Consider the following 15,090-nt stretch of genomic DNA (forward strand, 5'->3'; position numbering starts at 1 on the left):
TAATACAGAATGTAATGAGGAATAAGTTATGTTTTATTATGTTTATTAGATACCTACATTTGTAGTTTTGAATAACAGCGCACTTCATGCACTTATAATAATAATCTTAAGTTATCAAACTTTTTCTTATGATTTTTATCGCTTATATGGAAACGTTATCACATGCCAGCTAAAGGCTGCAAACTTATACCTATACTTGGCAGTCATGCTCATTCAGCAAGAAAGTTTTTTTTAATGCCAACACCTTTTGTGACACGAGACATTGGTTTTACAATCTCATCGAAAGTACCACTCTCCAAGGCCGACAATTGGATTCCAACCAGTGATGCATTGATCACCTTGATGAGTCTTAAGTAGACGCTCGAAGCACTGCACCTAGCAAGCAATTTTATAAGAATTTAAGAAAAAAAGTATTTACCGTAAACTTCCACCTCACATAGTTCGGTGAATGCATACTGGCTTAATTCAGTAGCACGTGCTGCATCCTGTGGTCTGACATTGTAGTAGATGACATATTGACCGTGAACAGGACAAGTTATGTTGGCAATCGACGGTATAGTTGCCCTGTTGTAGCTTGTGTCATGAAAGCATAAATAGCCATCAAGTTTGTTTGTTGTATTAGAAATGTAAACATAAAATCCTAAAAATCTCGCAGTTAAGCCATTTGACGTATCTGAAAAAGAAATCGAATATAAGAAATAATATTTTATACGAATTGTGACATGTAGGTGTAGCACTGGTCTGTTGACACGATTTTAGTTTTTAAATCTCAAAGTCAATGAATATTATAAATAATTGTAAAAATCCTAATTATCATTTTATAAATCATAATTCATAAATTATAATCCTCAAAAACCTAATAGAAAAAAAAGATACAATCCTTTAAGAATTTCATGCTTTTTTCACATTAGCACCGCACACATTTATCTAGTGATTCTTTTTTTTTTTATTCTATTTAAATGAGAAATCAGCAACAATTACGGTGTTATTTTAAGCAAAGGAAATGCTTAAACTATTCAAATATTTTTTTTTTCGAAAAAATTGAAAGTCTCACCCCACGCAGCATTGTCTGTTCTGTAGTATATCCGTATGCTTTGTATACTTTGAATAGACGTCAAGTTTACCCACCAGGTGGCGGTGTTGTGTCCATCGCCTGATACAGCACACTGACCTCCCCATGCACTGAGATTATCTTTGAGACCATCTACAGCTTTACGTGAGTTGAATCGTCCGTCCTTTGGATTGTATGTATTTGATTGCCATGTTAGTTTCCTCAGAGCTAAGTTTTCTAGAAATGAACAATTACTTGATTAAATGTACAGGCCTGATCATTTTTGTCTGTTTCACGAATTTGATTGGTTTAACAGGTGTGGACGATTTACAGATATAGAAGTCAAGAACGATATATAAAAAATGCTTTAAATACAGAATAAACAAGGTGCTAAGCCGTTTGACCAATCAAATAGCGACATTTGGACAACCCTCTGTAAACAATCGCATTTTGTTAGCTTCATTGATGTTTGCATTTGTGTTACATGAGGATATTTTTTATTAAATTATGGTAAATACTGTTTAAGCATTTTCTTAATATGTATATCTTGTCACAAAATGATAGAAAAAAGCGTGTTTCTCTGTTATTCCTTTGGAATCTATTTATAGGTGAGCGAAAATGCTGCTTATATATTGAAAAAAAAAATACGGTTTATAGCAACGTGTCCATTATCGTTCTTTACTTCCCTTATGCATATCTTGATATCGTCTAGAGCTGTTAATTTTTTTTTTAATAATTGAAGTGACTCGAATGGAAAAAAAAAAACAAAAGTTGTATTGAATGTTTTTATGTTCCGAAAAATCATTGTACGTTTTCAAATTGTGTAAATATTCATTCTCGCGCCGAGCCAGATTTCTATTCAAAGGGGGTATCAGACCTAGCGTAGAAACATCCAATCCACGAAATTAATTTTCTGCTGAGATGAAAAAAAAAAATAATAAACGGAAAAAACAGTCGTGTAAAATCCGTTTTCCAAATGTGAGTAACCTACAGGTATCTCGTAATGAGAGAGGGTGGTGGGGGTTGAGGGTGTGTTTCAGTTTTACTTGTATGACCCTCTATAACTTCACCGAAAAGGCGTTTGCGTTTTTCAGGGAGGAGGACGAAGGTCCCCATACATGTAAGTATCTTAACTAAACATGCAGAGATCATATCCCAAACTCTCAACATCCCAAACAACCTCCAAACGCCTTAAATCCGTGCATGAATATGATCAATTCACATCAGAGTAAACATTCTCATCAAGGTGGGATACATGCTATAAATATCGAGTAGTAACACACATGCATTTTGTATCTACCTAACTTGCAGTTTAAAATCTTTGGAATGTAGTATTTACAGACTTACCATATCCAGACGAATAAGCAGTTTTCAATACTAATAAAACAACTGCAACATTAGTAAACGCCATTTCATGAACACAGATCGAGGAAGTAAAATTGGTTGGTGACAGAGGTGTAAGTAAAGCGATTTTAAATTATACCTGTTGGCATGAATCTTAAAAAAAGATCAGCTTTACATTTATAAATGTTTAATAACCTGTTATGAATAAAAAGCTCCCAATGCATCGGCGTGAACCACTTTGCGTCGTGTTACAAACGAAAGATGAAAGTGATATCATGTAAGTCAAAATTTTGAATATTATACAACAAATAAGGCGATTGAGAGAATTTGACATAATAGGATATTTATACTAAATGTTTTCTATAGTTTTTTTTTTTTTTTTTTTTTTTTTTTTGAATGATTATTTAAAAGATTTCGACGAAATTAACTGATAGCAGCTTTGTAAATATGTTTATTATCTAGAATTGTTACATTAATATTAGAGCCCTAGAAGTAACAAATACATATTTTATCACGTCCAGAGGCAAAGTCGTGGAAATTACATATAACTAAAGATGATTATGTTGAATAAAAATCATTAAATAAGCGTATCAAAAAACCAAGTACATTTACCGAAATAGTAAACATGTAAACAAAAATTAGTTAATCGTGTCATTTTCATAGGAAAAGAACACAGGGGTTATAAGGAAGCATACAAAATATTTACCTTGACTTAATCAGTGCTACATTATGACGTCATAGAAGGTAAGATGACGTCAAATTTTGAACACAAGTTTTTTTTTTTTTTCAATACTGGTATTAGATACATAATTCATCTCTAGAAAATGAATAGTAACATACAAAAGCCCAGAAGGTTCATTCGAGATTCAAGTTTCAAAATACGAGATTCGAAATTCGAGTTCCGAAATTCAAGATCCAAACTAACCTTTCATAAGCGAGTTCAACATTTCAGTACTCCCCTTTGTAATGTTTTCAACAATCGTTGAATATATTTATAACAAAGGGGTCATTTGTTAAAATGATAATGCAAGAAAAAAATGTTTTTAATATATTAAAACGAAATGAAAAAAATGGATTACATGTTGAAAAATACATATATAATCTTATTTTTCTCATTAAACAAAATAGTATATATGGAATATTTTATGGTCTTATCGTTGACTTGCGGAACTAGTAGGCCGATTAATTTTTTATCAGATCATTGCTGAGGGATATTGTATTAGACTATCATTAGATATGAAATATTCTGAATCGTCTCTACACTGCACAGTAATTCAATATTTTAATCTTCGGCCATAACGATATGGTGGGAGACTAAAATATAAAACCATAACGCCGTAGTTCTGCTTCTAATTTAGACTCATCTACTTTTTGATATAAGATAAAATAAATGCCGGTTTTATTTTAATTCATATTGCCATTCTGTTTTGTATATATAATTTTTAATTTATTCAAAAAATCAAAGGAGTGGGTTATTTTTAATCATTTTACACTTTACACTTATTTATAACTTTATCTATATGTCATCAACCCTGTAAACAAAGTAGACAATACAATATATATATACTCCTGATATATGCATTCTCTTTAATATATAAGAAGCCATAATGTAAATTGAAGTATATCTTGCTGATCAAAAGCCATTGATTATTTATATATAACATTCTAGCTTGCAGTATAATTTGCTCAAATGACTCATTTGTTATAAATATATTAAACGATATCTTGATAGTAAAATCACAATAAAAGAGAATAATCAAACGTTGAACCCGCTTTTGATTGGTTAATCTGGATCTTGAATTTTGAAATTCGAATTTCGAATCTCCAATCTCGTATTTTAAACTTCGAATCTCGAATGAGCCTTCTGATCTTTCGTACTACTAGAAACGTGTAAACATTTACAAAAATAAATGTTTTTATTTTGTTATGCTGCATCTGTCATTTTAATTAAAATCTACTACCGATGACGTCATATGTGTACATCAAGTAACTTGGGGATTAAGCATGCTGTGTAAAGAAAATTTAGCTAAAACAGCATGAACAAAGATACGTAAATTGGAGTTTAAAAGGAAATATCGTGAAAATTATGTAAGATTCATATGGAGTTAAGTTAATACAGGTATGCTAACTTGTTATCATCGATTATATTCTCTTTTGCTATATGTGTATCACGGTCGGCACTTATCTGACATTCGTGACAAAAATAATGCGATATAACAAATATTCAAAACATAAGATATGCACAGATGGAAAGTTTGTCCTTTGAAATACATTGAAAGTGTTGCTAGAATACCGGTTTACCATGGTTTTACGAAAAATCTCGGTTCATGTGTATTAAATTCAAAACACAGGGTAAGGTTTTGCGCGAATATATGGAATTATTTATTTTATGGACAGGACAGGGGGATTCTAGCATAACTTTTTTAGGCAAAATAGATGTTTCTCAACTATATTATTTACTCAAAGAAAGTGTTAAACTCCGGGGTTTTGTTGTTCTGTTAGCTTTTTCATTAAAGGTACTTGGACACAGATTTGAAGTTATATTACGACATATATATTTTAATAGCATTTCACACAAAAATTAATTAAAAATCTTTTTTCGTTAAAAAGATATTGAAATTTCAAATTTTTCGGCGGGTTTGATTGACATATCCTTGCACTCTCACAAATTTTATTTATTCTTGATCCTAAGGAAAAGTGTCAATCTCGTTTTGTATAAATGAAAAATATTAATACTAAAATTTAAAAAAATTCAGAGTAGACAAGTTCGAAAGCAAAACAAACATACAATATATATTGTCAGTCCGTGCAGTTGTGGTAAGCAGACTGTGACGTTTGAATGCACCCGATGAATTCTAATATAAACAATAACAGAACTCGAGCCCTGTTTACAAAAACTGTGTACATAACACAAGTGTGCTTGATTTGCTAAACTCTGTACGCATCTCTTAGTTCGGAATGACGATACTTGTGAAGGTGTTCTGCTTTCTATCATTTCTACTCTGAATAAAATTATTTTTCTTGATAAAAGTTTTAATATTTCTCATTAAAACACATCAAAATTGCCACTCTTCCTAAGGATTAAGAATAAAGTTAAAATTTGTGAAATTGCAAGGATGTGTCAATCAAACCCGCCAAAAAATTAAAGTTTTAATAATTTTTAAATGAAATAAGATTTTTAATAATTTTTTGTGTGAAATGCTATTAGAATATATATTTCGTGATATTATACAGAAAAAATTAGAAATTATTAACTTCAAATCTGTGTCCAAGTACTACTGTACCTAAAAAGCACTGAGAATCCAACAAAACCCTGAGCAAGTACTGAGTGGTACTGAGAAAACCCTGAGTTGTACTGAGGCTACTACTGAGAAACTGAGGAAGTACTGAGTTGCACTGAGGTTTTTACTGTGCATTCTGTTGTGCTACTGAGGAGCACTGAGGTTAGCACAGTTGCTGCTGTGGAAGTACTGAGGGGCACTGAGGTTTGTCTGAGGGAACTGAGCTGATACTGTGTGATACTGAGGTTTTAACTGAGGCTACTGTGGACATACTGAGAGCCAATGAGGTGTTCAAAACTCAATAATATGAAAATAAAATAAGATATAGTGTGGGCAGACAAATAATTGTTTTTGAACCGTATCTTCCTTATAGTATAACTATTTCTTTAAACTTTGATTTACAGAACCACCAATAATATTCCATGACTTACAGAAGTATATAATTTTAGTGCATATCTTTCATTCTATTTTCATATTCTCAAGTCTAACATTCAAGAAACGTTTGCATGCATTTGTCGAGTTTGCAATTATTGTCTGTAACAATAAATATTGCTAGACTAGGTAATATTTTTTATAGAAAATAGAATTGTTAAAATATATATTACACATAAGTTCTTTGTAAAGACTACTCTTGCATGAATTGAAAATACTTGAAATGCTCATCTATTTGATATGGTGTGTGTTGACCTTATTTGAATCTCATTTCATTTTACTAGTGAAAATTGTATTTTGCAGTAAAGTGCGGGAGTATTCAAAACTCCTTGATTTTCCAAATGTCTCCTATTTTTACTGGTAATTTCATTTTCCGGGGAAAAAAAAGAGTTTCTCTAGTCTTCTTTTTAAGCTAAGCTGGTACAAAATTTTATCTAATACCCGGAGGTATCTTGCTATGATAACTAATTTTAACTGCGTTGTATTAGTTTTCTTTAAACGATCAAAATTGCACAGTTATAATTACCACATATGCTTATGATATAGGGTAAAGAGGACAACAGGTTTTCCAGGGAACTTGAGAGCAAAGATTTGGATCGTAACATCAGTGCAATGTATTTCCGTATAATTGAAAGTTCTGTCTTAATATGTGTTTTAATTTGTTTAAAAAAGCATTTTCCTGACAATGCATATTTTGAAAAAGAAATCAAAAGATTTGACTTAAATTTATCATGAACTTTAGGTTAATTTGTCAGCTAGTTTAAATCTGTGTATTCTGCAAAGCAAAGTTAAATTAAATTGACACTTTCAATATTTTATTTTCAACAAAATTGTATTACATGTATGAAATTAAATAGAAATTGATATAGAGAAGCTTTTTACATAGAAACATAAATTAAAATCATCGCAAATTAATCAGGTAAGTTTCAATCAATGCAATGCCCTTGTAGTCACGGGCACCTGTCCGCACGTGTCACAAGTGGGGACACGTGTCGCGAAGACACCTGCTACTGTGTTAGTGTATTTTTTGTATATTCTATGTGATTTGGGAGGATTTTCAGCCCAGGGGTAACATTTGGCTGTGTTAAACGGTGTATACACACCACTGGCGTAACATCCTTACAAAGAGATTGCTGGTCTTCATTAATAAAGGCTGATTAAAACATTTGATAAAATTAATCTAGACTAGACACAAAATATTGATAAAACTATAAATATATATTTAATGGGGGAATTTTATTTTATTTCTTTTTTTTTTGCGGGAAATACTGATTTAACAGGAAAGATCTTTACACTTGAAAAATTAAAGCATTTTTATCTGAATCTAATAAAAATCATTTATTATTTCTTTTTATTTTTTTGAATTATATAAAATAAACCCTGAGGTTCTATCACATTGTAATATCAGTCCTGGCGCATCTAAAATTTCTAATCATGTCTGGAGTACATTCACTATTTGTGTTTGAATTTTCCTCAACTAAAAAGTTAAGATGATGATATTTTGTTACGCAGATATATATTGATTAAGAAAATCTACGTTAATGTTTGATTTAAATTAAAATTTCACATCAAGTTTTCTACACATATTAACGATAATGTCTTGATGCATACAAATATTACGATTTCCATCCACAGATTATACAACTTCCTATACAACCCCCCCCCCCCCCCCGGTAAAGCGAAAGTCGGACGCTTTTTCGGACCCCCTCGTATGCACCGGTACGCGCTCCAAACTCGTAACACATAACCGGAAAGTTTTACGTCGCATATAATGATGTTTTTACCCTCTGTCTATTCTTAATTTCCATTGGTTAAAAGCTTTGTAATGCTATAATTCAAAACCAAACACGGAAAGGCAAAGGCTGATACAGTCGGACAGCGACAGTGAAAGTCGGACATGTAGAATTTAAAGTCGGACACATACTAGTTTCGGCATTTAAAGTCCAATTTACTTCATATTTTAGGTGTTAAATCGTAGTGGAGTATGCACAAAATATCAGGGGGTGGGGTGGGGGCTGACCTCTCACTTTCCCCAAAAAACATTTACATGTACTTTACACTATTGAAAATTCAAGTTCATTGAAAGGCTGTTTGTCCCACCGCTACCTTTTTCAAATCAGGGTAATCTGTTAATATGTGTGAATAAAATTCGGTTTTGAAAAATGTAATCAAATGGAACGTATCCTCCCATCAACCTCCAAAATAGAATTTTCTTTGAGTTTGGACCATTACCCACGCCTTCTTTCTTGTAGTTCTCTTTCTTCACTCAGGAAAGTTGATTTTTTTTAAATTTAATTTTCTAGCCCCTCCCCAGCTTACAAAAATGATACCAAGTGCCCGGGAAAAGATTCGTAAACATTTAGTTATTTTTACGTATAATATATTTAGTAATCGTGTGGATTATTTCGATTTTTCCATTTATATACCAAGAAATTTAAATTAGCATATAGTGCATGTATTTTGCGATCTATAATCTATAAACCCATGGGTTATCGTGTGAATAAGTTTATATTGTCCCCAAAATCAATCCCATTTTATATAAATGGTTATAGTCAGGAAACTATATACCCCACTATCTGTACATTAGAATCAGTAATCTGTAACTTATTTAATTTTCAAAAAAGAAACCTTTCCTTTTCCCGAATGAGTGATGAGTTATAAACATGAAACTCAAATAAAGCCACGAAAAAAAATTTTACTTTGTTGATTTTTTTTAATAGATTTTCTTTTCTTCTCTTTCTTTCCCCTTCTCTTATTTTCCTCGGTTTAAGTATACAGTATTTCATTTCTCTGCAATAATATATCAGTCTGTTGCTGTTAAAATTTAATGAGATCGTTTTTGCTTTACGTGTTTTTCATTGTTTTTTCTGAAATGAAACAATTTCTATAAGGTAAGTGATAAATCGGTTTTTTTTAATTTCTTCCTTCCAAAAAGTTGTAGCGAATCGGCAGAATTTGATTTACAAAAGCTTAAATACTCTTAAATTGCCAGTAAGTTTAATAACATAATAATAAATTGTTCTCATTTTTTTAAAATATGACGATTAAAATACAATTTATTCAATATAATGTGCTGTCTGCTCCGACTTTAAATGATCGAGTATGTTAAGTCGGACAGTTTTTATAAATAAATATCCACCATAAAGTTATTATTATGGGAATAATTAATATTAATCATGTAAAAGTATGATTTAATTACAAAATATACTGGCAATCCCAGAGTATCGACGGCAAACTGAAGATTTCGCCAAGGATAACTAGGTCACTGTCGACAGGTGCGCGCTCGGTGCGCATGCGAATTTTATCCGGATCCATGAGATGCGTATGTATCCTGCAAATTTTAGACATTTTTTCAAACGTTTTCACGACTATATATGTACGAAACAACCAAAAACATCCTGTAGACGGAGATACACATGACACTAAATTTAGATACGATTTTATTCTGAAAGAGAAAACTGTCTGACATTCGATGCTGTCCGACTTTAGCTGTTCCTCATTGTGGTACAGTATTTAGTGTTTGACAATTTAATGTCGACACCGCAATAATTTACCCAAGTCAAGTTCAATAAGTAATGTATACCGACTGTCAATCATAAAAAAAGTTAGCTATAATATTGATGAGCTACATTCGTTGACAGATGTATACAAAATGTACATCGAAATTCCGTACATGCAAAATTTACTGCATTCGTAACAGTGAAGAAAATGATTTTCTAGTTTATTGACTTCTATTTCTAAATTTCTAATACATTATCAGGAAAATACCCCTAACCCCCTCATTAACACTATATGTACAGTCATATTATTTACCGGTATTAGTAGGTACACAGCTTTGCGTAAGTTTATAGATTGTCAGCATTATACATACCTGTACTTAATTGATTAATTGAAAGGTTTAAATTTGAATTCAAAATGAAAACTCTTCCATGACAATTATGCATAATACAGATAGAGATTAAATCTTTTAAGCATTGATTCGCCAATTGAACCTGTAAAATATATTAATGCAATTACAACAGTTCAATTACCAGAAGTGTATGAAAATCTTGCTGTGCGAGTGAATATACATTAATTCGTAACTGTTTCTCTTTGACTCATAAAAATGTTAAAATGAATACGTGTAAGGTAAATTTTCTTTGCAAAAGAAGTTTTTTTGTGCATTGAACTCTAACTTTTAGGCCGCGCATGATATACACATTGTGCAGACCTGCGTCAGTCATGCAGTAACCCCCTCCCCCCTCCTCCAGTTTATTGACAATGTATAATACCGGTAGTCATTTTGTTCTGTTTGATGTGATTATAGTAAAGATGAAATACAACTTACATGTAAATGTACAAGCGATATTTTACACGGTCTGTCATTTCATTTATTTGTTACTTTTTAAAATTCTTTTTTAATTTTATGTCAAGGTCACATGAATACTTGGCTTTAACATGTTAAACATGTGATTCTCTGCAAGCATGGGATTAGATGCTTTTGTACTTACTACCTGAAATGTCAGATTTTATATCAAGTTACCGCTTGGCTTGTTTAAAAATATTTTATTGTTTAGATGTTACAAGAAAGAATCGGAAACAAGTACGTCCTCCCCTTTACAAAAAAATCAATTACAAAAACTATTGTTCAAAATTAATTTTCAATGGATGTACCTCGTAATATTACTCATTTATTTTCGAGAACTGTCTTGTCAAATAAATCGATGAATAGATATTTTCACTTGCCAATAGTCAGGTCATACTAATTTTTTCTTAAAGTGGAATGCATAATTTTTTTTTCATTCACTTTGTAAATTTGCCGTAAATCTCAGATGGTTGTACAATACATGTAGGACTGCATTAAACTACTATGCGTTTTTTTTTTCAAATTTTTATGCTTTTCGTATACTACATGTGATTTTTATTTCTATTACTACTAGGTCCTTAACCACTGGCGGATTTAAGGGGGGGGGGGGGGGGCGTGGGGGGCGCACGCCCCCCTAAAATTTTCAAATTATGACTTGACTTATATTTTTTAATCACTAAGTATCGGTTTTACTAACAAATCAAGGATGAAAACCTTGAATTTCCAAGGCTATGAATATTATCTCATAATTATTCAAACCGGAAATTATCTGATCTCCCGATTTTATTTGAAGAGTAGACTGCACTCGTCAATTTCCTATCACGATGCAAGGAAAAATATTGCAATATTTAAAAGCTGGTCGAAGGTAAATAAATGTATTTAAAAATAACTACCATACAAATCTGTCAACTGATTGGTGTATTTTTTTAATCAAATGGTGTAACTATGCAGTTATTTACTTTATACAGATATTATACAAGACTTTTTTCATTACACACATCTCATAATCTTTCCATATAAATGGAATTTAACGTCAGGATATAGGTTAGTGGTGTACAGTAACCTGAGTCCTCGACTACCTGGTTAATATTTCGACCGTTCATTTAAAAAATACCTTAAAATATTTTGCAAATAACCCATCATAGTTCACAGTGACACATCTATTTTATGAATGAAGATGCATTTTTCATATACTAGTATATACTCGATTCTTATTATATCGCGGGTTCCATTGTATCGCGATATACTAGTATTCAAAAAAATGAGATACATAGCTCACATCAATTTTGTGGATAAGACTGTCTGATTGTCGTCTGAATGTAAATTTTTGTGATGATTAAAAAAAATTGGAACATGAGTCGGACAATTAATAAAACGTAATTTTACAGTTTATCATTCCCATTATTATATTTAGACCACTGAATTTTAATATCTATAGTAAAATCAATAATAAAGTTCATGTTTTAAAAGTCATTAGTTTGTATAATTGAAAAAAGTTAATTGGAATTACCTTTTTTTATGCAAAAATTTTTAAGTATTGCGATATAATGAGACACCAGTATACAAATTATTGTCGTTAATAATAGGCGAAATGTATTTTTTTACTTGAACATTACATTTTAGAAGAGACTTTATCACCCAAAATATAACAGAGGTTTTTTTTTTAAAACAATTCTGAAAAACCTCTGAAAATATCTTGTAATTAAATATACAAGAAGACAATCGGTGGATATTCCCTACGTGAAATTTATCAACTATTTTTGATTTTGCAACTTAAATTCATACCTATTTTAATTTATAGTATTTAGTATTTACAAATAAAATGTATACCAACTGAACAGAAATCGGCCAATATTACCAATGCATGAATACGGCGTCAGCTAGTCAGTCACTCGGTTCGACCTATGGAAATCACTCAATCTTTTACCATTTAAAAATCATGACCACTGTCCATATAAAAATTATAAGGATAAGTATTATGGAGAACAAGAATATATCCGTAGAAACTAGTTTAAAAATTTCAAAAGTTTAAATAATCGGTCGAAATTACACCACATTACCCTAAAGCGTATCTGTCATACATGTATAAAACGTATAAAAACAAACGTTGCAATATTTAATTTTTCAATATTCAGAATTTCTTTGTGTATTATTGTGCTTCGTTTATATCATACTGCTGAAAACGAAACTGCACGTTAAGCGAGTATGTTTCATATTTTGTTTCGATGGTAGCGGTGGACATAAATGTGTAGGTCAGTGAATGGAATCTAAAAGAAAACACTTTATTGAGTAACATAAGAGTTACATACAAATATCAAGTTGACTAGCATCTTTGCTAAAATAACAATGATTCGAAACGATTTCTAAGATACACAAAGGACGGAGATACACAAACATTCTTCTTTCTCAAGAGTAAAAGTTAAATAAAAATTATTGAATGTTTTATTATTGATTATTAATTTTTGGAACATTATTTTTAATCTGATCCGAAATTTCCAAAAATAACTAGAATATTGTAAGTTACAAACTAAATTCATATCTTATAGGCTTCTGTGTAAAGGAAGTAAGCATCAAGGGGAAATAGTAGATGGCGGAAGTCAATGCTGCTGTATCGCTATGGCATACCTGTGCTCGGACATACCGAACACATCGGCCGATGTTGATCATATTTTAGATCTGGGGACATCACTTTATCGACGACGTTGTCATCATGGAGGTTATATGCTCATTCAAGAGCTAGAGGGAGAAATGGAGATCAGAGGAAGAAAGTTGCTGGTATCTTTGGGAAACCCTAAGTACGGCACTATTATGCAGAAACAAGACAATAATGATGCGCTTGCTTTTACGTTAGAAACAGCTCTAGAACAAATTTTACGCGAATCAAGCACATTCTTTTTAACCATCGGAAATGCACCAGGGTCAACTATCGGGGTGAAACATCAGATGACAAATTTTACAGTTCTCGATTCACATAGCAGAGATGACAAAGGAATGTGTTGCCCAAATGGAAAAGCCGTCGTAATTAAGCTTGAACATATTTCCAACTTCATTAAATATATCCGTGAGATGGCCCAGTCTTTGTCTGCAAATGACATGCAGTTCGAAATAACAGCTGCATTCTTCCATAACACGTCCAATGACTCTTCAGCACAAACACGAGCAGCAACATCAACAAATCTACATGTTGATGATCCACCTACGAATCTACATGTTGATGATTCACCAACAAATGTACATGTTGATGATCCACCTACAAATCTACATGTTGATGATCCACCAACAAATCTACATGTTGATGATCCACCTACAAATCTACATGTTGATGATCCACCTACAAATCTACATGTTGATGATCCACCTACAAATCTACATGTTGATGATCCATCTACAAATCTACATGTTGATGATCCATCAACAAATGATCCATCAAGAAATATGCATGTTGATGATCAGCCTCGGGAATTAAATGAACCAAGTCTGTCATTTCAAAATTGTTCTGCTACTGACATTTCAAGATACTTGAATGATTCAAATCTGCTGACTGATGAAATAAAGTATTCCCTCGTACAAAACAGAAAACCAGTTGCAGGTTACTTATTTCCATCGCGCATTTACAAGGATAAACGTAGACGCAGTGGCATCATTCACAGACGATGTAACATGCTGCTCTTTGATACCTTTGATTTTATTACATACTCTGAATCGAAAGACGGATTATTTTGTCTCGGTTGCGTACTTTTTCCGAACATGTCTCATAGAAGACCCAAGAAGCTAATTACAGAACCATATTTTGATTGGAAAGATGCACGTGAAGATTTAAAACAGCATGCTGTCTGTGAATATCATTTATCAGCAATGGCCCAATTACACGCTTTTATGAAAACACACACAGAACCAAGACAAAGAATCGACTTGACAATACGATCCACTGCAGCAGAAAGAATCGAAAAAAACAGAAAAATCATATGGTCAATCGTAGAGTCTCTCATATTTTGTGGCAGACAAGGCATACCTTTACGTGGTCACAGAGATGATGACACTTGCAAAGAAAAGTCTTTAAACATGGGGAATTTCAAAGAACTACTCGCTTTTCGTGCATCTTGTGGAGACAAACTGCTAGATGAACATATAAAGACATGTAAAAAGAATGCTACATACATATCCAAAACATCACAAAATGAACTACTTTTCTGCATTAAAAAGTTCATTCAAGATGAAATTGTGCAGGAGGTTCAACGTCAGCCAATAGGCCCATATTTTGGCTATCAGTGTGATGAGGTGACAGACGCCAGTAATTGGGAACAGCTCGGTGTGGTTATACGATATGTTAAACATGGGAAACCTATTGAACGGCTTATTGAATTTATAGAGTGTGAGTAGATCACTGGGATGGCCATTTGTGAATCCATTATCTCGTGTATGAATGCAGTTGGACTGGATTCGAGCTATTGTCGTTCACAAACAATGGATGGTGCTGGAAATATGGCCGGTAAACATTCTGGTTGTGCATCACGATTTAAAAGCCAGTATCCTCTAGCTGTATATCATTACTGTAGCTGTCATGATCTGAATCTCGCAAATCAGTAAAAGTTGTTCGTTGAAAGAGGTGCAAATATGCTTAGACACACTAAAGAAGC

The 15,090-nt window shown here is 32.3% G+C and overlaps 1 protein-coding gene across 1 annotated transcript in view; it reads right to left on the reverse strand.

Annotated features, from left to right (window-relative positions):
* LOC134281777 (uncharacterized) overlaps window positions 1-2,462 on the reverse strand; it is a 61,264-nt gene extending 58,802 nt beyond the window's left edge. The window contains exons 1-3 of the mRNA XM_062764205.1: window positions 2,399-2,462; window positions 1,055-1,288; window positions 419-673 (exon numbers count right to left, since the gene is read on the reverse strand). Of these exons, the coding sequence (XP_062620189.1) occupies window positions 419-673; window positions 1,055-1,288; window positions 2,399-2,462 (553 nt within the window). The remainder of the gene's footprint in view (window positions 1-418; window positions 674-1,054; window positions 1,289-2,398) is intronic.
* Between the last annotated feature and the right edge of the window lie 12,628 nt (window positions 2,463-15,090).

The sequence above is a fragment of the Saccostrea cucullata genome, unplaced genomic scaffold, assembly GCF_032062105.1.
Source record: "Saccostrea cucullata isolate Sc308-1 unplaced genomic scaffold, CSIRO_AGI_Scuc_v1 ctg774, whole genome shotgun sequence".
NCBI lineage: Eukaryota > Metazoa > Mollusca > Bivalvia > Ostreida > Ostreidae > Saccostrea > Saccostrea cuccullata.